This window comes from Antechinus flavipes, chromosome 2 (genome assembly GCF_016432865.1).
Source record: "Antechinus flavipes isolate AdamAnt ecotype Samford, QLD, Australia chromosome 2, AdamAnt_v2, whole genome shotgun sequence".
NCBI classification, from domain to species: domain Eukaryota; kingdom Metazoa; phylum Chordata; class Mammalia; order Dasyuromorphia; family Dasyuridae; genus Antechinus; species Antechinus flavipes.
Genome location: NC_067399.1, coordinates 191,514,743 through 191,541,127, shown reverse-complemented (window position 1 = coordinate 191,541,127; position 26,385 = coordinate 191,514,743). Strand labels below are relative to the sequence as shown.

General features: G+C 34.2%; 1 protein-coding gene across 2 annotated transcripts in view; it reads right to left on the bottom strand.

Annotated features, from left to right (window-relative positions):
* The window catches only part of SNTG2 (syntrophin gamma 2), a 640,226-nt gene that overhangs the window by 148,907 nt on the left and 464,934 nt on the right, over nt 1–26,385 (bottom strand). For both annotated transcript variants that reach the window (XM_051976027.1, XM_051976028.1), the window contains one exon: nt 10,803–10,919. In XM_051976027.1, the coding sequence (XP_051831987.1) occupies nt 10,803–10,919 (117 nt within the window). The remainder of the gene's footprint in view (nt 1–10,802; nt 10,920–26,385) is intronic.

Below are 26,385 nucleotides of genomic sequence, written 5' to 3'. Positions count from 1 at the left end.
AGTAAAAATGCTGTTCTCTCTAAACATAGACATTAATATGTTGCAGGAAAAGGAAACATGGAAACTTTTGCAATATTTGTCTTCATTCATTTTTTCAAAAAAAAATTAATTTTTGCTTCTGATTGACAACCAGCTTTTTCTTCCTTTTAGCTTTTTTCCCACATTGAGCCTTTTTTCTTCTGATTTCTTTGAGAGATTTGTGCTTAACAATATATTTGATTCTAAATGTCTTTTTAATCAACAAAAAGAAGCAGAGGTTACATTTTATTTAAGTGACTGAAATTAAAAAAAAAAAAACTTTCAACTTAAGTACCAACTTAAGTAGCAGTTGACAGTTTCTTTTCCATATCTCTTCTCTCTTATCCTTCTCATCTTATTTCATCTTGCAGTTTCTTTTTACACCCCTTATCCCCTCCTCCAATACAATGTCTCATAACTATTCTGTTACAAATGGCTTGGTTATTTTGTTGTTTATTTTCTCCAGACCTTCTTACCTTCTTTAGTTTACTTTCTTTACTTTCTTCCTTTCTGGTGTAGTGCTTTATGACCTGACCTGGACAGGGTTTGAAGTGTGGTTATATACAAAGCTGAAAAAGACATAATTTCTGTATCTAGGAATGACTGTTTCTTCTTATGTTTATGTATATTCTACCCAATATTAAGGTTTTTGTGGCTTCCAAGTCTTCCAGGGAGAATGGATTTCTAACATCAGATCCTATTGGTCCTCATACACTATGAAGAGTAAATTGTTCAGTTTGTGGACATGTGTTAACAGAGCCAATAAAAATCTGGGAACCTGTGATAAGGCTGACAGCTCAGAAGAGATATATTGGTCTGCTGATTTTGAATTCTTGATGGCTATTTCAGAAAAGCATAATATCTGAAAGGTTTTTTCATTAAGTTGAAAAATTGAACATAGGTCTTGTTGTATATTCTTTTTTGGAAATCAGCCTACCTAAATATAGAGACATATCAGCAGAGTTTGACCACTGGTTAATATTTTTTTTAAATAAAATTTTACTAACTTTGCAATTTATAATTAATTTGCAATTTGTAATATAATTAACAAAAATTTAATAATTTTAAAAATAAAATTTTACTAACTTTGCAATTTATGAATCTATATGAACATGATTGATAAATTAGTTACTGATAAAATATTTATTTTATTTAACAAAAGACAAAATACTCTGGTAAGTTTTTGGCTTACACACAGAAAAGTGAGTTATTCCCTGATGTCACAAAGCTCATATTCTAATAAAAGGAAGCAATTGTTTGCTGCAGGGAGAGTGATAAAATTAGGCAGGTTGAAAGCTTCAGTTGGCAAAGTGGTATCATGGCCATGGATCTTTAGAGTACAGAAGCAAGCCACTTGTGCCTTTGAGTAAACCACTTGACCTCAACTTATTCATCAGTAGAATTAGAGTGCAAAAGAGTATATCCTCTGAAGTCCATTTTGGTTGTACAATTATGGTCCTATAACTACAGAATTCTGAAGCTTCAGGATCAAGTTAGAATGTGCTTCACCCTCCTACCTCCATTTATTTTATAGCTCTAAGAGATTTCTATACCAATAATAAATAGTACATCACCCTAATGTAACAAGAATCACAATGTTTTATTTTGATTTAAAAGCAGGCTCCTAGGAGTCCTGTGTATATTGATTTATATTACAGATATTAAAATGTGATCACTTCTCATGACTTTATACATTTCTGGGTTATGGGTAATGGATCTCTGAGTTTCAGAGATTCAAGACATTAAATTGACAAAAGCTTTAACTTATAATAACTATTTAAAATTCATTCTGACTATTCTACTCAAATAACTATTTAATATTTAGTTCACATCTGATAAATTGTTGTTCTAAGGTGTAATGGAAAGATAATTTGATTTGAAGTCAATGGATCTAGTTTAAAATTCCAGTTTATTTGCTACCTGTATGACCTTAGGCAAATTACTTATCTTTTTAGGCCTTGATTTATAACTTCTTTAAATGAAAGGTTGGATTATATGATCTTGAAAGTTCCTTTAAGGCTCTAGATTCTGCAATCATATGAAGAGATGGTATGTAAATACCTTTTAAACTCCTAGCTCACAAATCAAGAATAGTGCTTTTTCTATCTAAGGAAGGAGGTACATCATTATATTTTTTATAGGTCCACTGATATATGAAAAAAAAAATTCAAGACTAGTTTAAGATATGACCTAAACTATTAAGAATCAAATATTCCTCTGCAAGAATCAATATTGGAGGAAAACCTCAAAATTTCAAATTGGCTCAGAAATTTTCATTATTCTATTCCTGTACAATTCTTAGTTTGATTTCTTATCACTTGAGACTATTAAACCCTGAAGTAAAATGCAAAGCTAGGTGATTAAATCTCCTTTTCCACATATCACCAAATAAGATATGTATTTATTGATGAGATCCTTTATATACTAGAAAGGGAGGTATGCAATGATGTAATAATTCAGGTACAAGCTGGTCTGGATTATGTAAAGGCAGATAATCTGAGTTTATAACAATTTTAAGCCATTTAAAGTATTTATTATACATTATCTCTACTCTTACAAACAACTTTTGAGGTAAATGCTATCATTTCCACTTCATAGATTTAAAAAAAAAAAAAGCTAAGACAAAGAGAAAGAAGTAAATTGTCCATGGCTGTACAGTAAGGAAAAAAAAATTTGAGCTAGAAGCTGATCCCAGACCTTTAAGTCCAGTACTCTATTCACTTCATTGCAAATATTTTTGTACTAAACTTTTATACCATATATAAATGTAATTATTTGATTCTAACAACAGAGTCCCAGATTTACTTATTACGGTGATAGAATTGTATCTAAAGTTGGGAAAAGAGGCTGGATTAGCCTAAGTACACACAGATGATATACATATGGGAGGCCACATGACTTAAAGCACATTAAGGAATAATTGAATCAAAAAATATTTGAAATAAAAGAAGATATCAAAGGCATGAGAAATGCCTTTATCAAACACAGATTTTAAGTTTGAGGAGAATTCCCATTAGATTGTGAAATCTTCTAGGTGCTCTCATTTATAAATGACATTGTGTTATATGCACTAAGCTTTGGTCTATCGCAGAGCCTCCTGAACAAGATTTAGCACCACTTAGAACTTTGGCTGAACCATGCACATGGGAAAAACCAAGTGGATGAGTAATCATTCCAAATATCATTGAAAAGCACTCATATATAAATGTGTATAATTTAGATGGGAAGTGCAAACTGAAAGTGAATCAAGTCCAGAACCAAACAGGAAAAAAGTGGCCCTCTGCCTCTGGGAATTGCCAAATCTGCTTATTATTCCAGATTTTTCCCAAAAGCAAATTCCTATCTTTTTAAAACACCTTTACTCTAAAGGCAGTATGGTTTGATTATAAATCATAGAAAATTAGTCTTCATAGAATTAAAATGATGAAAGTTCAGAAAGTATTAGAACTTTCTAATGAACATATATAAGTGTATGTGTGTTTATATGTGTGTGTGTATATACATATATACATACATATATATATATATATATATATATATAAATCCTTCAATATAAAATGTCATCAAGGAAATATATAATTTAATTTAAAAAAAAAAGAACTCAGGCTATTCCTGCAGTAAGCATAACTAATAACTAGTTGGTAACCTATGGGATCTGCTGTTATCTTTGATTTGGGAGAAGGGAAGGAAGGCAGGGCACACATAATATTTCCACAGGATAGATAGCATAGTGAACTGCATCATTTCAATGAATATCCAAGTCAATGACATAGCATATGTGTTTAAATCTGATGTGTGTTCTAATTTCATCCATAGTGTTGCTCCTTGGGGTAAGAGATAAGGAATAAAGCTGACGATTTATTTATGTAGAAAAAATATTTATAAAATAATTCTCTCCCTCTAGTCCTTGAATACATCTAGGTTTTGAAATTGTTTCAGTACTAATCATAATTACTATAAATTATAGACAAGAAATAAAGTTGTCTAATATAGCATAATAACAGTAATAATAATAAGATTTATTCTCTGTTTCATTTATATGTCAAAGGGATATGTAGTCAATTGTAGGCATTATTTACAAAAGCCTAAACTTGATCAGAAAGCAGTTAATTTTGAAGATAGTTCTTCAATTTATTATTCTGTATAAAATATATTTTTAATTTTTTTCTCATATTAACAGTGGAAAATTTATTGTTGGGTTAAAGTCTAAAAAGAAATGGATATATTGAAAGCAAGTAAGTGCAGGCCTAATCATAACTTTCTTTATATCCACTTCTTCATTTTAAGATCATGAGATCTAGAGGGTGGAAACAGGCCTACATTTTGAGTCAAAAGGATTCAAGTTGTGACTCTTACAATTACTCTTCCATTCAGAGAAATTTTAAGATAAAAACAAATAAAAAACACCAGAAACCAATAATCCATTTAGCAGATCATATTTTTACTGTGTATTATAGTCTTGTATATAACTTGTTAATTTAATGATTGATTTTATCTGCAGATAAAATTATATCATAGAAATGTCTTGATTTTTGCAGGCATGTTATGTATATATCCTGTTGGAATCCTTACTAACTGCTAACTAATTAGAGTTGATCTAATCTTACAAGAAGATGTTTTGGGCAGAACCTGAAACAAGGTACTAAGTAGAACTACCCATAATCCCTCTCTCTGGAAGGAGCATAAATAGGCCAATGGGCCAGTCAGAGAGTTCGAGAGAGGAAGACGCTACAAGTCGAGATTTCACCGGAATGACATGAAGACTGGAGCTGGCTGGAGGCTGAAGAAAGCAGAGGCAGAGGCTGTAGGACCAGACCTTTGGATTTGGTGACATTTGGAGAGAGCTCTTGGAACCAAGCAGAGAGATAGGCCTCTAAGCTAACCGGGCTACATTGGAAACAATAAAATATCTAAACTTTTATCACCTGGCTGCGTTTTTGAGAAGAAAAAGCTCCCAACATTTTGGCGCCCTGAACGTGGGGCTAACAGACCCCTCAGTGGATTTCAGTGGAAAAGCTCCGATCCTGATTCAAGTGGAAAAGCTCCGATCCTGATTCAAGTGGAAAAGCCTCTGATCCTGATCCAATGGAAAAGACTCTTCAACCCAGAAACTAGGGTGAGTGCAACAAAGAAATTTTGTTAGAAGAGTTAAAGTAGAACTTCAGCTAAGATGGGACAGATATTTAGAAAACAGCCTGTTTCTGTTCAAGGAAAATGTTTAGAGAGCATTGTCAAAGTTATGGAAAGCCAAGGTTTAATTATAAGTTTACAGCAAATCACTGAACTTTTACAAACTGTAAAGGACATATGTCCTTGTTTCTCTCTTGATAAGGAATTAGATCTAAATGAATGGAAATTGGTTGGAGAGGATCTGTGTCAATTCTATGATAAAAATGGGCCTAACTCAATAATTAATACATATAATGTAATACAATTGGCTATAAGAAGTTATTTAAGTGATAGAATGATGAAAAGGAAAGTACAGGAGGAAGAAGTGCCAACTTTACTAGGTGAAAAGGAGGACGAATCAGATGAGAATGGAGTTAATTACAATTCTGAGTATGATACTTCACAGCAGGAGGAATTAGGTGATTCCACATCTCATGACCCTCCCTCCGCAATTAACCCTTCATGGGTGGAACAAGGGGGAGGGAGTGAGACAGAAACACAGTCAGCTTCTCCTGTAAAGCAGAATTTAACAAGATTAGAAAAAGCATTAATTAAGGCAAAAAATGAAGGAGAAGATATATCTGATTTTATAAATGCATATCCTGTGATTGAAGAGCTCTCTAGAGAGGAAGACACTACAAGTCGAGATTTCACTGGAATGACATGAAGACTGGAGCTGGCTGGAGGCTGAAGAAAGCAGAGGCAGAGGCTGAAGGACCAGACCTTTGGATTTAAAGACATTTGGAGAGAGCTCTTGGAACCAAACAGAGAGATAGGCCTCTAAGCTAACCGGGCTATATTGGAGATAATAAAAGATCTGAACTTTTATCATCTGGCTGCTTTTTGAGAAGAAAAAGATCACTGTTTTACTTCTTGAAAAACCAGCAAGAATCATTGGGTTCCCTGAGATGAAAAATTGTTGATGAGACTTTTGCAGTACTTCAGGGCTTACAGGAACTATTGGATTCCTGGCACATGAACTAATGGACAATGGAATCCTATTGGACTGTTTCTAGGACTTATGGACATGTGTAAATTTTTAGGTTGATTCATGTTGTTACATTACTACTAGCCTGTGTTATATTGCTATGTACTTATGTAAATTATGTATAATGCCTCCCATATTGATGGATTTATGTATACCATGTATATCTGTTACAAAGTTCTGGCCCATATTGATGGATTTATGTGTACCCCCTCAGAAACCCCCTATGTTTTAAAACAAAAGAAAGGGGGAGATGTTGGAATCCTTACTAACTGCTAACTAATTAGAGTTGATCTAATCTTACAAGAAGATGTTTTGGGCAGAACCTGAAACAAGGTACTAAGTAGAACTACCCATAATCCCTCTCTCTGGAAGGAGCATAAATAGGCCAATGGGCCAGTCGGAGAGTTCAAGAGAGGAAGACGCTACAAGTCGAGATTTCACTGGAATGACATGAAGACTGGAGCTGGCTGGAGGCTGAAGAAAGCAGAAGCAGAGGCTGTAGGACCAGACCTTTGGATTTGGTGACATTTGGAGAGAGCTCTTGGAACCAAGCAGAGAGATAGGCCTCTAAGCTAACCGGGCTATATTGGAAACAATAAAATATCTAAACTTTTATCACCTGGCTGCGTTTTTGAGAAGAAAAAGCTCCCAACAATATCCCATCTCCCTTTCACTCCCAAAGTGTTGCCTAATTTCAAATGATTCGGAAGAAGGAATTTCTAGAGTTGTCAGAATCCTGACTCCGCTGAACCTTAATAATTCATATGGAATTTTAATGGAGAATTCTAGAAAAATTTTGCAAATTCATAGTTTGATAGATTTACAGCTATGATGGTCCTTGAAAGAAATTGAGTCAAACCTCTTCCTCATTTTAAAGTGGAGACAACTGAGTTTAAATGAATTGCACAGGATTACACAGGTAAGATGGTATTTGTACCTGGATCTTTTTGACACCAAGTTTAGTACTCTACCTAGCATCTCATGCTATCTGGTCATATTTTCTCAATATTGAAAGGAGACCTAGAAAATGAGAGATTTATTGTGATGTGTTGACTTCTCTTCCCCACCCTCTACTTAATAGTATTTTATTTTTTTCCCAATTATCTGCCAAATAATTTTCAGCATTCATTTTTGAAAGATTTTGAGTTCCATTTTTTTTCTCTTTCCCCTTCTCCCCCAGCTCCAAGAGAGCAAGAAATCTGATATGTTATATGTATACAATCATATTAAACCTATTTCTACATTACTCATGTTGTGAAAAAAGAATCAGAACAAAAGGGGAAAAAATGAGAAAGGAAAAAAAAAACAAAAGTGAAAATAATATGCTTCAATCTGCATTCAGACTCAGGATTTCTTTCTCTGGATATGGATAGGATTGTCCATTGTGAGTTTTTTGGAACTGTCTTGAGAAGAGGTACATTTATTAAAGATGATCATTGTATAATAACAGTGTTACTATATACAATGTTCTCCTGGTTCACTTCAATCAGCATCAGTTCATTTAAGTTTTTCCAGTTTTTCTGAAACCTGTCTACTTATCATTTCATATATAACAAGGTATTCCATTACATTCATGTACCACAATTTGTTCAGTCATTCCTCAGCTGATGAGCATTCCCTCAATTTTCAATTCTTTGTCACCATAAAAGAACTGAAAATATATTTTGTAAATATGAATCTTTCCCCCTTTTTAAATGATCTCTTTGGGATACAGACTTAGTAGCAGTATTGCTAGATCAAAGGATATGCAAAATAGCCTTTGGTTATAGCTCCAAATTGTTCTTCACAAAGGTTCAATCAGTGTTCACTTTACTCACATTCTCTCCAATATTTATCATTTCCCTTTTCTGTCAAGTTAGCCATTCTGTTGATATGAGGTAGTACTTTAGAGTTGTTTTTATTTGCATTTCTTGAATAAATAATGATTTAGAGCATTTTTTTCATATGACCATTGAGAACTTTAGTATATTTATCTGGAAATTGCATGTTCTAGGGTTTATTGGACCATTTATCAATTGGGGAATTGATGTGTTGATTTTTCAAGCTGCTGGCATGCCCTCAGGTACAGTGAATTAAGAAAAAAAATTCAGATGGAAACTTGGAGGATCTTTATAGAATAGAGCTGAAAGGAACTTTAGATATTATCTAAACAAGCTCTTTTATTTTACAATGAAGGAAAATGAGGCACACCAATAAGTGACTTGACTAAAGGAGTACACAGAAAGTTAAGGACCAGAATCTGCATTTCAGTTTCTTTTGAAAACAACTGGAGAAGATAATATAGGTTCAGAAAATCTCAGATTAAGAGCCTTCAGCTTTTCTCTTATATCCTGGGTTGATATTTTTAAAATGCACATAAATTCTTTATTTTTTAACACACACCCACTCACACACACACACACACACACACACACACACACACAATCTATATATAGATATTTTATGTATCTCACAGGTTTCAAGGAAATTTGTAATACTTAAGGAGCTTTAGAAATATGAATTGTGATTTTTATTCTTTTAATTGAACATATTTTAGCATGTATTTAATAAAAAGATCGCATGGACTATTGAGTTGTCTGTAACTTAAACAGACACTTTGACAGTCATAAAAAGAAATGAAGAAAAAGGCAAATTTCATGCTGTAAAGGCAAAGAAGAGAGGAGTACTTTTTCAAATGCATTTACCTTGAATACATATGGCTACTACATAAAGGTTCCAATGTACACAGCTGTTGTATTGATTCCAGTTCTTCAGTTATTTATTTTTCTTTAATGGAAAGCTACAAAGATATTAATTTCCTAAACTGGATATTACTAAAAAATGCAAAATGCAATTGCACAGTCTGCATGCTTTTGGTAGGGCAATCTATTTGTAAGACAGAGTGTTAACTATATAGATCAATATAATTGGTCACTGTTTTAAAATAAGGAAGTAAGGCATGCCATTAATATAAGAAAAACAAGATTTTATTATATGTCTTGTCAATTTATTGTGGAGAACACCATATATATTTTTTCTTAGTGAAGTTGAATCATCTAGAAATATGGAATTATTTGTACTAGGATAGAGTTTTGAAAAATAATTGAAATAATTTCTCACCAAATAGTATTATAAAGATAGAGAGAAGCCCTTATATAAAGAACCACATTTCAACTTTTAGAAAATAAAGAACAACTGTGATTCAGGCATATATATTTTAATTTGTTCATTTAGGTATCTATAGCATTTACTTCTTGCTACATTATCTCCAGCTTTGAAAAGAGAAGGAAACCCCCAATTTTCTTAAGTGAAGCCTTTAAATGTTAATGTGTTGAGCTAGATTTCTATATGAATACATGTTCTTTTCTTCTTTTCTTTTCTTTTTTTTTTTTTTAAACAATTTCAGGTTAAATGTCGAATAATAACATGGATATTTCTTGTGTTAATAAATGAAATGCTCCAATCTGGAAATAGTTAACAAATGTTGGTTATTGATAAATACTGTCTCAAATGTATAAATAACATTTAATATATACCTTTGCTTTATCAGGTGGCTTGAACTGAGTCTATCAATGTTACTTGATTTAAAAAAATCAACTTTTTCTTCTTTTCTATTTCTTTAATAGAGAAGCAAATCTTAAATAGTTGCTATCTGATAGTCCTTGGATGGGATTCTTTTTAAAGAAATTAATTTATCCTGATCTACAGAGCACACAAAATTTTATTTTAAACAACCTCAATTTATAAAAAAAAAAGCATATTATTGAGTTCTTTGTCTAAATATCCAAGTTCTTATTATGAAAATATCTATACTTTTAGATATAGGTACAGTCTATATAATGTTGTATATAGCATTATGATCAAATCCTAAATTCTATGCAATTGTTTTCTTAATATCTCATTTACTCAACTATAAAATATTAATTTGGTAATTATTATTTAATAATAAATTAAGGGAAAAGGCGAGATATGATTGAAACAGGCTTTAAGACTATCTTGAATATGTAATCCAGACTTGTGATAGCTATGCTATTCTTGTTCTACCTCTTTGTGACTCTGCTTCTTATTTTATAATAAACAGAATAGCCTTGTTAAATATGCTGAGACTGAAAGGCTCTTTGAAAAATGGGAGTCCTGACAAGTATTTGGACAGTTTAAAATGCACAGAATATAAATGTCAATCTCTCTAATGGGGACTAAATAATATGAATTTATTATCTATAGACATAAAATTTTTAAAAAGATGCCTGGTAAGAAGAAATTTCAGACACAAGAAGAATGGGTTAAGTCAGAAAGTATGTCTTTACCATATAGCGAGTCCCTTGAGTTATCATATTCTTCTAAATTCCACTACCACATTTTACATTTAGATTGGTTTTCTATTAATTATTTCTAGTGAGAGTGAAGAGATAATTCATATATAATTTCATTGGGCAAAATAAAGAAGTAAAAATGTTCATCAATGAGGAGTGTATTTTTAAGTCAATCTGCTAAAAGATAATAAGTTCATTTTGGGATCTCTAAAAGAGAAGCCAAATGCTGATTTAGCTGGAGTCATGCCTTCTCCTTCAATCAATTTGATCAATGCTTCTAATATAACCAACTGTATCAACAATCTATTGCTTACTGAAAGCAAATATATTCTTACCGGTGGAGTGCTGAAAATGTAGAAGGATGAACCTTTCAGGGCCAGGAACTTGTGTTTGTAGGGTTGAGATGAATCATTTCCCTGGGGCCTTTCATTTACCCACCCCATATGTATAACCTGCAGAAGAAAACCTTTGAAAATTAAAAATCAAGCCTTACTATCAGCACACATTAAAGAAGTAAAAATAGCAAAATTATCAACTATCCCCAAACAATATTTGTACATTTAAAAATAGATTAATTTCAGAGACTGAATAATACAGCCCAATTTTCCAGTCAAAATTTCCTATACTTCATACTCCATACTCCATATACTTTAAGTGTCTTGAGGAACACTTCTAAAATTCAAGATTAGTTTGGCTTAACTATGTATGTTTTCACCAATATATAAAAGTGATATAGCTGAAAAGTCTAGACTTCCTTTATTGATTATGTTAGATTTTCTATATAAAGGATTCTATCAGCACCAGCTGGAGAAATATTGAAAAAAGATTTCGTTCTTTAGATTTTTTCTCAGCATTCCTAAGGTAACTATTTACATTTTAAGTTTGCAGTCAATCATAGAGAAGGGATAAAATAAGGTAAAACTGATTAATCTTTGTCTTTATAATGTAACTATATTGAAATTAAAGTTTCAGTGTTAAAATTCACAATATGAACTTGATACTATGCCAATAAAATGGTTTTTAACTAATTCCGTAACATGTTTTTCACTGGTATTGAATGGACCTTCCTTAAATATTATAAACACATATAATGAAATACCAGTAACAACTGGCATTATAAAAATTAAATTTAAAATGTTTTTTGAAACTTTTAGAGAATCAAAAGACATCCAAGTCTGAATATCACTACTAATTGTATGAACTCAGGCAATTCACATAAACTTGGTATCTGATACTGAAGATTTTCTGTGTTCAAAAACTATTATCAAACTGAGGTCAATATAATGATGAGCCTCTGCAAACCTAGCTAACATTCCCTTCCTGAAAAAGATATAGAATTCAATCCATTGCTAAGGCCATATATATTTCCAGGTTTGTAGGATTTCTCTAGAGTTTATATGTTGGCAAAGTCTTTAGAAAGAGGGTCACTTCCATACCATTTAGAAATTTAGAAGATAATTTTATTAAAGGTATATTAACTAAAAATATTAAAAGAACATTTCATTTATAGATGTCTATATACATATTTAGGTATTTTTATATATGCTTCACAGTGCTTTATATAAACCATATTTAATACATGATTATTGATTTCAATTCCATTCTGAATCAATCAATGTCTTAAAAACAATTGGCTAACTTGATAACCATTAGACTGGATGTAGAAATTAAAATGTAGAGAATGCAATTGCATTTACAGTTTTATTCACTTTTCTACTTTTCAACATTATTAGTATTCATAATCTTGACTCAAATAGATTGAAAGTGGCAGAAATAATATATGAAAACAGATATCTAGGTGGCACAGAATGTTAGACTGAATCATGAAAAATAGCTCAAATTATGCCTTGCACACTTACTAACTAAGCAAATTATCTAACTTATCTTTAGTTTAGTTTCTTTATCGCTAAAATTAGGATAAAAGTAACACCTAGCACTCAGTGTTGTGAGAATGCAAGGAGATAACATATGTAAATCATTGTGAAAACTTTATTGTCATATACACATCATTTACATAGAATTTCTGTTCTCATTATCCCCCTTTCCTGATAAGTACAATAACAGTACAAATAGATCCTCTTAGTATCTCTCCTCCATCATCTTTTTATGTCACCGGCATTGTCCTAAATAAAGTATGCATAAATGAGCAAACTAGTAATAGACTTGTAAATTGATGGCACTGCAAAGATGCTTGTAGAATTCTAGACTATTTTTTAAAATTTCATTTTAAATTCGTCCAGTGATTTTGATAATTTCATATGCTTATTGTGAACTAGGAATTATTATTGTCCATAGGGTTGCTAGTACTCATTCACAATTCCACTTAGAATACCATTTTAATTTTATTGAATGGGATTCGAATGCCACAGAACTCATAGGTCAGTATTCAAGATCCTGTGAATTCTTTGCTGGAAGGAAAACTATGCCATTAACATGTAAGAGAGTATATTCATGCATTCAGCAGAAGACAGGACAAGGTAATTGCTTATGGTGACTTATAATTATAAGATTTTATGAAAGGATGCTGGCTTAAGAGCAAGGATGACCTGAGCTCAGTTCTTATCTCTGACACATATTGACCATAGGGCTTCTAGGTATAAGCATAAGCAATTCCTGAAGACTGTAACTTGCAGAGATGAATATATGTGGTGGTAGAGAGTTCCTTCATCCATGTAGCAATCCATATAGCTAAATTGATAATCCTATGTAAACTCATAACTGATTGACTAAATTGCTTATGTGATGCTTAAAAACCATGGTGCAATAGAGTTTTGGATTTATAATAAGATTTTGCATTTTTACTTAGATTCTGTCACTCTATCAACTTTGAGCAAAGCAAAGCATGTCACATCTTGAAGACTATTTCTTCTTCTGTAAAATGTAATTAGGTTATTGGGAACTAAGTATTTATTAAGAACCTATTATGTGCCAGGTAGTGCCAGTAAGATCTTTGGATACATAGAAAGGTAAAACAAAATACAACTTCCCCCCAGAATTCCCTGATTTCAAGGTGGTCATCTTCTAATGGGAGGAAGGAAGGGGGCAAGAAAGAAAGAAGAAAAAAAGGAAGGAAGCAGGAAGGAAGAAAGGAATCAAGAAGAAAGAAAGGAGAGAAAGCAGGAAGGAGGAAGAAAGGAAGGAGTGAATGAAAAAGGGAATAGGAAGGAAGAAAGTAAAAAAAGAAAGAAAGCAGGAAGAAGGAAAAAGACAGGAAAGAATGCAAAAGGAAGGAAGCAAGAAGAAGGAAAAAAGGAAGAAAAAATAAGTTTTATTAAGTATCTATCATGTAGAAGGCACTGTTTTCAGTATTTTACAAATATTATATTATTTATTTCTCACAACTACCCCACAAGTCAGGTGCAATTATCATTTCCATTTACTGACTGAGACAGATAGTGCTTAAGTGACTTGCCCAGGGTCATAGAACCAGTGTATGAACCTGGGTTTGAATTCGGGTTTTCCTTATACTAATCCCACTGCTAAATCTAGTGAGTCATTTAGGAGTCTTGAAAAGGGAAGAAAACATGCAAACATCTCTACACAAATAACATATGGATAATATAAATTGGGCATAGTAACAAAGGGAAGTAATTAAGATTAAGGCAGATAGAAAAAAAATGCTTATGGAACTTCACCTGAGACTTAAATGAAGACAGGAAAATGAGGATCCAGAGATGAGGAGAGAGATAATTTTAGGTCTGGGGGAACAGCAGAATTGATGGGTGGAATGGGCCTATGCAAGGAGCAGCAAGGAGGCTAGCATCACAAGTTACTGAATACATGGAGGGGACTAAATTGAAGAAAACTGGAAGGGCAATAGATTACAAAGGACTTTAAATGAACAGATATTTTAATATTTGATCTTGTAGGTTAAGTGCCATCAGAGATCATTAGATGGGAGGATAACATGATCAAACTTCACCTTTAGAAATATCAATATGGTGGCTGAATGGAGTTGTATGGATCTTCTGCCTCCCTTGAGAAGAAATGAAATGTCATTCCATTGTGAACCACTCCCCTACTGGAAGGTGAAGGGAGAAAATACCATTACATCCCATCAGGACTCCTGCCTGACCTCTTGTTTCCCTTGACATGAGAATCATCATTTCATCAAGCTTCAGTTTCCTACATTTCAGGCAAAAAGAAAAACATCTTCCTATCACCCTTGTCTCCTACCTTGGAATAAGGGGAATGATAATGCCTTCAGCTCCCAAAACTTGTTCCCTAACCTGAATTATATAACTCTTCTAGCCTGAAGAACATAAGCAAGTTCCTATACCCATGGACAATGAAAAACAATCTACACTTATGCCTCAATGATTAACAAGTTTTACTCTCCTACTTCCCAGTCTGGTCATATACTCTCCATTCCAGTGATTCTGAATGCCTAGATTTCATCATTCAAACCTGGTTTTCAGTCTCTTACTGCCTGATCTCTTCTCATTCCCATCAATGCAATTCACAGCTACCAGGCCATTCTATAGTTACATACTCCTTCCTCTGTGCTCTCTGGAATGCCTAATCCATAGATAACAAACTTGGCTTTCATATTAATTTTCCCCACCCTTTCCTACTTCTTCCATTTTCTGTAGTTTAGGAGAGTGGCTCTCTTCTAAATGACAAAGCCTCCCTGATCTACCTTTCCTGCACTGGCTGCACTTTTATTTATTCCCCCAATTTATTGATCTCCATTACCATATCCATGTTCTACTTCTACTGTCATTCCTTAGAAGCTCTTTTCCTTTGAGGTGCACTACATCCAAATATACTTCTTAATAAAAATTCTAATTGCTATTATATTGAACTCTAGGCCAGTATTTTATTTTCTCAATGAGTTTGGTATCTAGCTCAGATTCTTCTGCTTTTTAACTTTTGCCCTTAGCTTTCATACATAGGAAACTTCAATAGATTCACTGATATTCTCTCAAATAACCTAACTTCCCAGTTCCTCAATTTATTCATATCACATGACTTACTCCTCACCTCACTCACCTCAGCCACATATAAATATGTTTATATCCTTGAATTTGCCATTATTAATTATTTCCATATTCATGATCTCTGAAATGTCCTATACCCAAACATAATCTATTGTTATTCTAACACTCTCTCTGCCTTGTAAACCTAAACTCCATTTTTCAAACATACTTAGCCCTCAATCGCATAGTACTTTAGTTCTTTTACAGGTAATTTCCCCACGTACATTCTCCTCATTCCCCTTTGCAAACTAGTTCATCTCTTTTTCTCCTCTTGATTTCCTGGTCCTCTTATTGTATTACTAATTTTGCTCTGCCAAATGTCACCTTGGATTAATTAATATCTTGTCTACCATAGTAGCTCTTTCAAATTTTTTTACCCCTCTTTAAACCAGTATTGCTTTCTCTCGTCTTAATATATTTAAAAATTTTAATCATCACAGTAGTATTTCAGCACAATTATATATACAACTTATTTAGCTATTCCTTGTTTGTTGGTCATCCCCTCAGCTACCACAAAAAAGGAAACACAAATATAGAACATATAGGCTCTTTTCCTTTTCCCCTGATTGACTTTGGAAATAGACCTAATAATGATATAGCTGGGTCAAAGGGCATACACTATTTTATAACTCAGCATCATTCCAGATTGCTCTTCAAAATGTTCGGATCAATTTGCAGTTTCACCAACAGAATAGAAGTGTTCAATTTGACTCAATCTTAATGAAAAAATTGAGGCCATTTGCAAAGAGCTTCCTTTTCTTTCCTCCCCTTCTCACATCACTCAGATACTTTCTGCAACCATCTCTTCCTTCAACCCTGTATGAAGTAATATGATAATCCTTTATTTGTCAAAGTAAACACTTTTACATGGGCAAGATAACCCATTCTATCTTCTATTCTTTACCAGATTGAGTGCATCAACTATTATCTCCATATTCTCAATTATTTTCAATTTCTTTTTGTTTATTCTTCCCTATTGCCTGCAAACATGTTCATGTCTCCTTGATTCTGGGAGAAAAAACAAAAAAAGCAACAACTTGTTTGACTCATCCATTCATGATAACATGCCACATCTCTCCTGCTTTTTGTGGCTTAATGCTTTGAAAAAGCCATTTTTAATTGATGCCTCTACTTACATTATTTCCCACTCTCTTATTTCTTGATTGTCTCTTACAACTTTATTGTTCAGCTCAAACCAAACACAACCTCACTCTTCAACTGCTAATTATTAGTTAGTTGCCAAATCTAATGGTCTTTTCTCAATTCTCTTCCTTTTTGATCTCTCAAAAGGAACTGGCACTGCTGATAACTCTTTTCTCCTTGATACTCTTCCTCTCCCCTCTTTATGTTTCCAGACACTACTCTCTTCCACTTCCTTTCCTATTTATCTGGCATTCCTTCTCAGTTTCCTTTTTGGATATTCATTAAAGTCATACTCAAAAACTGTGGGTGTCCCATAGGGCTCTGTGCTGAAATTCTATTTCTTTATTGATCTCATCAGGTCCCATTAATTCAATTTTCATTTTAATGCTGATGATTCTGAAATCTACTTATGTAGCCTTAACCTCTTTGTTGACTTCCAGTCTCCAATCTTCTGTTGCATATTGGAAATCTGGAAGTAAATGTCTGATAACAACTTAAATTCATCATTTCCTAAACTGAACTCAATTATTTTCTGTTCTATACTTTCTCCTCTTTCTAATTTCCCTATTACTGCATCCTCAAATTTGCAGTTACCCAGATATGCATTCTGAGCGCCATTCTCAACTCCTTGCCTTTTCTCATTCTTTATATAAAGTCTTTTGACAAGGCCTTTTAATGTTACCACTGTAACATCTCTTCTACATGATGCCTTCTCTCCTATGACATTGCCACTACTCTGCTCATACTCATAATTTGATGTCTGGAGTATTGCAATAGCCTTTTGCTTGTTATTCTTTGCCACAATTTTTTTTTTCCTCCCTATTTCAGTCCATCCTCTACTCAATTGTCAAAGTCAACTCCTTAAAGTATTGGTTTGATCCTGTTATCCTCTTATTCAATAAATTATATTTCTTTTCTATCTCCTTCGGTAGCAAATATAAAATCTTCTGTTTGGTATCCCAGGTTCCTTCCAGATGTTTTAGACTTTATATTCTTTCATGTATTTTGTAATTCAGTGAAATTGACTTCCTTGGTGCTTCTTGAACAAGACAGTCTACCTTCTGACTTCAGGCATTTTCATTGGCTGTCTTTTATCCCTGGAATGTATGTGATCTCTTCTCTTCTCTTCTCTTCTCTTCTCTTCTCTTCTCTTCTCTTCTCTTCTCTTCTCTTCTCTTCTCTCTCTTCTCTTCTTCTCTTCTCTTCTCTTCTCTTCTCTTCTCTTCTCTTCTCTTCCCTTCCCTTCCTTCTCTTCCCTTCCCTTCCCTTCTCTTCCCTTCCCTTTCTTTCCCTTCCTTCCCTTCCCTTCCCTTCCCTTTCTTTCCCTTCCCTTCCCTTCCCTCCCCTTCCCTTCTCTTCCCTCCCCTTCCTTCCCTTCCTTCCCTTCCCTTCCCTTCCCTTCCCTTCCCTTCCTTCCCTTCCCTTCCCTTCCCTCCCCTTTCTTTCCCTTCCCTTCCCTTCCCTTTCTTTCCCTTCCCTTCCCTTCCCTTCCCTTCCCTTCCCTTCCTTCCCTTCCCTTCCCTTCCCTTCCCTTTCTTTCCCTTCCCTTCCCTTCCCTCCCCTTCCCTTCCCCTTCCCTTCCTTTCCTTCCTTCCCTTCCCTTCCCTTCTCCCTCCCCTTCCCTCCCCTTCCCTCCCCTTCCCTTCCCTCCCCTTCCCTCCCCTTCCCTTCCCTCCCCTTCCCTTCCCTCCCCTTCCTCCCCTTCCCTTCCCTCCCCTTCCCTCCCCTTCCCTCCCCTCCCCTTCCCTCCCCTTCCTTCCCTCCCCTCCCCTTCCCTTCCCTCCCCTTCCCTTCCCTCCCCCCCTTCCCTCCCCTCCCCTTCCCTCCTTCCCTTCCCTCCCCTCCCCTTCCCTTCCCTTCCCTCCCCTTCCCTCCCCTTCCCTTCCTTCCCTTTCCTCCCCTCCCCTTCCCTTCCCTTCCTTCCCTTCCCTTCCCTTCCCTTCCCTCCCCTTCCCTTCCCTTCCCTCCCCTTCCCTCCCCTTCCCTTCCCTTCCCTTTCCTCCCCTTCCCTTCCCTTCCCTTCCCTTCCCTTCCCTTCCCTTCCCTTTCTTCCCTTCTCTTCCCTCCCCTTCTCTTCCCTTCCCTTCCCTTCCCTTCCCTCTCTTCCCTTCTCTTCCCTCCCCTTCTCTTCCCTTCTCTTCCCTTCTCTTCCCTTCTCTTCTCTTCTCTTCTCTTCTCTTCTCTTCTCTTCTCTTCTCTTCTCTTCTCTTCTCTTCTCTTCTTCTCTTCTCTTCTCTTCTCTTCTCTCTTCCCTCCCCTTTCCTTCCCTTCTCCTTTCTTCCCTTTTTTCTTTCCCTTATATATTTCCTTTCCTTATATATTTTGTTTGAACATTAGATTTTAAGAATAGTTACTCTCTTTTGCATTTTTTTTCTATTCCTAGTCCTTAGCACAATTCTAAGCTCATAAAAACTAACTGACTGAATAGAGTTTGAATTGTAAGGGAAAGATTTGAGGCAGAGACACCAAACTGGGCATGAAATGATGAAAACCTGCATCAAGATGGTCATTTTAGATAAGAGAAGGAGATAGAGATATTTGGAAGGTAAAATAAGAGGATTTGACAATTGATTACATATTAGAAATAGAGAACAAAGAGGTAAGGGCAACTGAAAGAATAGTGGTACACTGGATAAGAATTGCAAAGTTAGGAAGAGTGGAAGAAATTGAGAGACAAACAATGATGGGGGGAGACAAGAAAGAGCCATATTTGGTCTAAATGATCTTTGAGTTCCCTGTAAGTTCTAAGTTTATGATTCTAGGAAATTTCCCTCCTATTGATATAAAAAAGTATATATTCTTGAAACATACATAATTAACTGCTAGAATAAAATCTTCATTTAAGAAAAAAATTCAGTGTGTTATAATCAGTAGTTAAAAGCAGCATTAAGGACTTTATCTAAAGGATGCTTAATCAGAATGGAAATGGGCTGGTTATATATGGGAAGTTAATCTATGACAATCATTGAAAGGCATATCGCATGGTTTTCTTTGAGAGTTAACTAATTTATAGGCATTGAAAGGTGTATCTATATGGAAGAAGGAACAGTTGAGTATCTTTATTAAAGATTTATTATGTTTTATTATTATTAAGATTTAAGTGTAAGAGATATAAATGCAAGCAAGTAAAACTGTACCTAGTATAAAAGAGCTTACATTCTAAAAGAGGATAAGAAAAGGACTGAGCTCAAAATACAAGAAAAATCACAATATTATTTAAATTATGTACATATGTTATGTATATAATTTTATACATGTACATGTTTTCATATTAATTTTTGCTATTGCTATTTAAGTTATGCTATTACAAATTTATACTTTGAACTGAGATTCAAATGAACAATTGCTTTAATCATGAAAATACTGAATTCATGATCTATCCCATTATGGGCAGTGCTATTATTTAAAGGAAATCTTACTTTTAAGCTCAGAATCACTGAAACTATGTTGAATTCTGAACTTTATATATTGCAAAAAATCAAGTTAAGTAAGTAATTTTTGCCTTAGAAATGTCTCAACTACATGAAGACAGACGATGTAAAAAAGTAATGAAAAATGAGAAAATTTCTTTTTAATCTATGATCATATTAAAATTAATTTTACATAACATATGCATATATATATATATATGTTTCTATGTTATATGAAAAATATTTTGTCAAGATTTTCCAAACTAAATCATGGCTATGGGAGATTCTAAGACTACACAGTTAATAGCAAGTAATTTCTTTTTGTAATACCAAGTTTGAAACTTAATGAGCTGAATTATGTTACAGGAAAACCAGGCATTTATGAACACTCAGGCTTCTTTTTCTATTCATTTTATTATTCTCTTCTCTTTCAGGATTGCATTTTTATTGTGAGTTGATATGTTAATGACTAGTAGGTAATGCTGCAGGTAGAACAATAATAAATTGTCATTTTGTCATATAACTAATTTTTAAGTACAACAAACCATTCAAATGTAATTTTTTCTAATTATAACAAAGATAAACATGTCCTATTTCATATTTTGTGCAAGTTGTTTGGAAGTTCTTATTTTCACTGATCATATTTTTTCCCATGCCTCTAGGATTTCAAGCCTATCAGGAGTAAGAATTTAATGCTGATTAAGTATTAAACTTTGGCCACAACTTATTAACAGTCACTAGCAGGCAAAATAAGGTGACTATTTCTCCTAAGAAATTTGCCATATTCTATTAACTGAGATTCTATCAAGTCTTTATTCAGTTGACAATCTGAAAAAAGTCTTTATTCAGTTGACAATCTGAAAAAAGTCTTTATTCAGTTGACAATCTGAATAAAGACTTTATTCAGATTTGAATAAAGTCTTTATTCAGATTGTCAACTTGGTAGGGAAGGGGTGGGACCCAAATTATAGCAGTAATTGATGGGGTGACACCTTTTCTCCAACTTTACAGGTTTAATATGACTATGTTATCACTAATCACAACATTAAAGTTTCCATTGGTGAGAAGTTCTAGGAGGTTAAAAATGTTTTATGTTTATGTACAATTAAAATAATAAAGCTCATCCTCTTGGAAATTCAAAATATTTAGATTTTGACAGGTGATATGATGGGGAAATTATTGTGGGTTCCATATTTTCCATGTAGCTCCCCATCTTTTAATCCTTTCTCCCCACTTTCTCTCCACTGAATACTTATTTTCAAATATATCAAATTTCTACAATATTGTCATGCAATTGCTTTTTGATTCACCACAGGGAATTGAAAGGTAAACCTTCTTGGACTTAATTTTTAATCTTATACAGTTTCCTAAGTCTCTAGGACTAAATTTTTTTAGTGACTTGACTACAGCCATATATCTATGAAGTATCTGATGGATGGAAAATTTATACCCAGGAAGACAAGATCAACACCCTCTCTACTATGAAACCTTGTTTCAAAGAGTTGCACAGTAATTACAGTGTTGCATAATTTAAATATAGAAATAATGTAATTCATAGAATAAATATAATATAAATTCCATGCTCGGATGGAATTTACAATCTAAAATGGTTGGGAACAGAAATGTATAGTATATATATATGTAGCAGAAAAATGCTACATTAAAAAATGAATAGAATAACTATTTATTCATACTTGAGAAGTTGAATGGAGAAGTAAGGCCTTTACTGAGAATAGAGATTGCTGATGCAATAGGAGCTCTATGTCCATAAATATTGTAAAAAAGGGAATGTAGTTGGGTATTCATAAAGATTCTGTATGTTAATAAGTTATCTGATCTACTAGTAAATTACACTAAAGAAAACATGCCAAGATAGAAGACCATGATGACAGCATTAACTTCTGAAGTGGTTAAACTCTGGTATAATAAATTAAGGTTATCCTTCTAGTAATAAGCAAAAACCAGGTGGGATTTTCATTTGCTAATTAATAGATTAATATGATCTGCTTTTCTTTTAGCAGTATGCTGCTATTTATTGATTAGTAACAATAGTGAGACAACAATTTTATTTCTGATGAATGATATTTATACCTTCACTACAAACACCCCAAAAACAATAATAATAGAATTATAAATGCTTAAATGAATGCAGATGAGAAAATGTACTCAGGAAGTTAAGGGAGTCACTTGGACTTTTTTGTATACTACGAAACAGTATGATGAGCACAGGAAAAAGAAAAGAAGTTACTAAATGTAGGGATATTTGAGAATGGTGAGCCTACTTTTTTTTGATGGTGATTAAGGAAAGCTTCAAGGAGAAAATAATTATGCTAAGCCTTTAAGACAGAGAATACTCTGGTAAGAATAAGTAAAGTATGAGTGTATTCCAGATCAAGGTCATACTTATGCTAAAACATGCCTGTAGGAGACTGCATAATAATTTTGGTTAAGACATAAAATGTATGAAAGAGACTAGTATAAAATAAATCAGGAAACAGATTATGGAACACATAAAATATCAATCTAAGGAAGTGGAAGCCATCAAAGGTTTTCTGAACAGAAGAATAATGCAGAAGAACCTGTATGTTAAAGTGAAATGGGGTCGTAGCTGAGCCCCCTAAAGTTCTCTTATAGGTGGTACAGTTTATGGAGAAAGATCTGAGTTTAAATCTGACATCAGACACTTACTAGCTATGTAACCCTGGGCAAGTCATCTAACCTCTGTTTGCTTAAGTTTCCTCAATATCATAAAATAATACCAATCTTGCAGTCATTGTGACAAATGAAATGATATGTGTAAAAGTGCTTATAAGAATTTCTGACACATACTAGGAACTATACAAATGCTTAGTTCCTTCATTTTCCCTTCCTGTTTCATTAATAACATCCATATTCTCAAGGACCTGCTCCCTTGCTTCTCTATTTCAGGCCAGATGCAGAGTAATCTTGTCACATAATCTCCTTCCTCAAAAAGTTTTATTGTATCACTCATGTTTATTGGATAAAATAGGAATCCTCTAGACATTCAAGATGCCCTTATCCAGCTCCACCTACTTCTCTAACATTATCTTCAAGCACATCCTTTTTTGCTCTTACTTTCTGAATAAGCCAAATTGGATGACTTTGTTTCCTTGATTCTACCTTGTTCCCTATTACTGGAATAGACTTGCATCATGGCCTACCTCTTCAAATTGACATTTCAATTCTTCCTTCAAGGCCATCTCTGGTGCTACCTCCTCTGATCTTCCAGCTGCAAGTGATTCTTCCTTATTTGAGTCTAAGACCATGCCTAACAACAATAGCAAAAACAATGATAATAGTAGAAGCAGTAGCAACAGACATTTATACAGCTCTTTAAGGTTTGTAAAGTATATTACACATTATATCATTTGATCCTCACAACAATCTTGTGAGGTAGAAGCTTTTATTGACTTCTTTACACATGAAGGAATGGAGACCAAAGAAGATTAAATTTCTTGTTTAGAGTCACACATTGATAAGACATTATCCTAGAGAAATAGGATGAATATTTCCATAGTATTCTCAACAGACTGTCATCAATCAATTTTGAAGCCATTGACCATTAAATTCAGGTTGAAGTTAATTCCTCTCTAGCTGAAGTTCCAACTGAAGAAGAGATTTTGAGTGCCATTAGTCTCCTTTCATATAGCAAAACCCCAGATGCTAATTCTATTTCAGCTGAAATTTACAAGGTGAGGGTTAGAGTTCATTGCTCACACAAAAGTTGACTGAAATTTTCTGAATTATGTGGCAACAGGAGATTATCCCTTAGGAGTTCAAAGATGCTTCCATCGTCCATATTTATAAAGGTAAAGGGAATAGATTTTTTTGTGACAGGCACAAAGAGGTCTCTCTTTTAATCATAACTAGCAAGATTCTCATCCTTAATAGGGTGTTCCTTCACCTGGAAGGAGGTTATTTACCCAAGAGCCAGTGAGGCTTCAGAAGGGATTGAAGAACAGTCAATATGGTGTTTGTTGCTTGACAATTCCAGGATAAATGCCAGAAGCAGAACAGAGGTCTGTATACAATATTTGTAGATCTGACCAAGGCTTTTGATACTGTCAGTTGTGAGGCCTTAAGGAAAATTGTGTCAAAATTTGATTGCCCAGAATATTCATCAGTATTGTACATTAATTTCACAATGGCATGCTTGCCTGGATTCCCAGTCACTAATGGAGTGAAACAAGACCATGTGCTTGCTTTCATGCTTTTCAGTATGATGTTTTCAGCCATATTGTCAAACTCCTTCAATAAGTTGAAGGTCAATTCAAGGTCAGTTATCACACTAAAGGTAAATTCTTCACCTTGAAAAGTCCATAAGCCAAAACTAAAGTGGAGGGCATGTTGGTGCATGACTTTTTGTTCACAGATGATTTTGCACTCAATACAGCCTCTGAAGCTGAGATGCAATGTAGTGTGGATCAATTCTTTGCTATTTGTACTAATATATTGGCCTAACAATTAATACCAAGAAAATATAAGTACTTCTTCAGACAGCAAGCACCACACCATCCATCTATGAAATCACCAATTACAGCAAATGAAAAAGTTATGAATACTGTGGATAAGTTCACTTATGGTAGTATACTTTCCAAGAATGTACACATTAAAAATGAGACTGAAGCATTCATTTCCAGAACTAGCTCACAGTTTAGGAGGCTTCAAAAGAAAATGTGGGAGAGAAGAGGTACTAGACCAACTATCAAAAGAAGGGTCTATAGAATCCTTGTGCTGATCTCATTGTTTTATGCCTGTGAAACTTGGATAGTATAACAGTGCCATAGCAGGAAATTGGATTACTTTCATTTGAATTTTCTTAGGAAGATACTGAAGATCACCTAGTGGGATAAGATACCAGACACACAAACTAAACTGACAAGCATTCAAATTCTGCTGCAGAAAGTACAACTCTCTGTCAATGCCAAACATATACTTGTCAAAAAAGATGATTTTCTCAAGAATTCACAAAGGATAAGCTTACATGGTGATCAAAGAAAAGCAATACGAGGACATTCTCAAGACCTTTCTTAAGAACTTTAGAACTGATTTGTGACATGGGAGACACTGGAAGAGGTCCTCCCCTCCCAGTATTGTGTGCCCTTATCAAAGAAGGCACTGTACTCCATTAGCAAGGGAGAATTGAAATAGCTCAAAAGATGTGAAAAATTAGAGAATCCATTTGAAATGTTCACATGGATTATTTGTGCTTGACTTGTGGGTAGAGCATTTTGAACTTGCATTGGTCTGATCAGCCACAGTTGGACACGCTGTATCTTGACTCTAACATAGTGATGGCATTTTGGTCCTTGCCAGGCCATTTCCAGGATCTTGATCTATATCTTGCAACTGGATCTAGATGGCTCCAGAGAGAAAAGTGAGGCTAGTGACATTGCACAGCCCTTGCTCACTCAAATCCAATTCATTTATATGTCATGGTATCACCTCATTAATGTCATGATCCTCTCTGAGAATGAAAGACAAACAATAAACAACAGCAACTGGAATGAAGGACAACAACCAACCAAACAAACAATTAGACTTACATAATAAGAAAATGGAATTCAAGTTTTCCTATACTATTCAGTGTGCATCCTAGATGATCAGGAGCTTAATTATTTTAAATCTTGAATTTTTAGCATCTTTGCAAAAGTCTTACCCTCCCAATGAAGTCACAAATCCTTTGGGTCCAGAAGATACACAGAGAAACACAAACAAAATTTATCTATTCTTTGAGTATAGCATAGATCTTTTCAGCTTTTTAGATACTTAAAAATGTTTGCTGAATTTAATTGAAAGGTAAGTCTTTATTATCTTGGGACATTTCTTTAAAAGAAATTCCCAGAAATTGCAAAGGATAGACTAAGGAAAGGGGACCTTTTGTAATATAGAGACACAAACATAAGACTCATAATTTTAATCTTAGAAATCTTGGATTTTATTGGTATGCTTTCATAAAAGTGGACTTATGTTCACACAATGGAGAATTCCTAAAGCTTTCATATTTTCCAAATTACGTCTTCAGATAGGTAGATTATTTTATTTTTATAATAGAGTATTTAAAGTTCTCAGGCAGAGCCAAGATGGTAGAGAAGACACATGTGTCATTCTAAGCTCCTCTTCTACCCTCACTACTAATTAACAAATTCAGCCTCAGAAATAGTGCTTGACTGGTAAAATCCATGAATATTGGGAGTACAACAAATTACCAGGCGAAGATAATCTGGAAGATTGCCAGCAAAGGCTTGTCCTAATCAGGAGGAGCAGGCCAGTGCAGGCAGGGAGGTAGAATACAGAAGCTAGCACACTGAGTGAATGGGGCAGGGGTGGTCTTTGCAGATGGAGATTTTACAGAGAGGACTCTA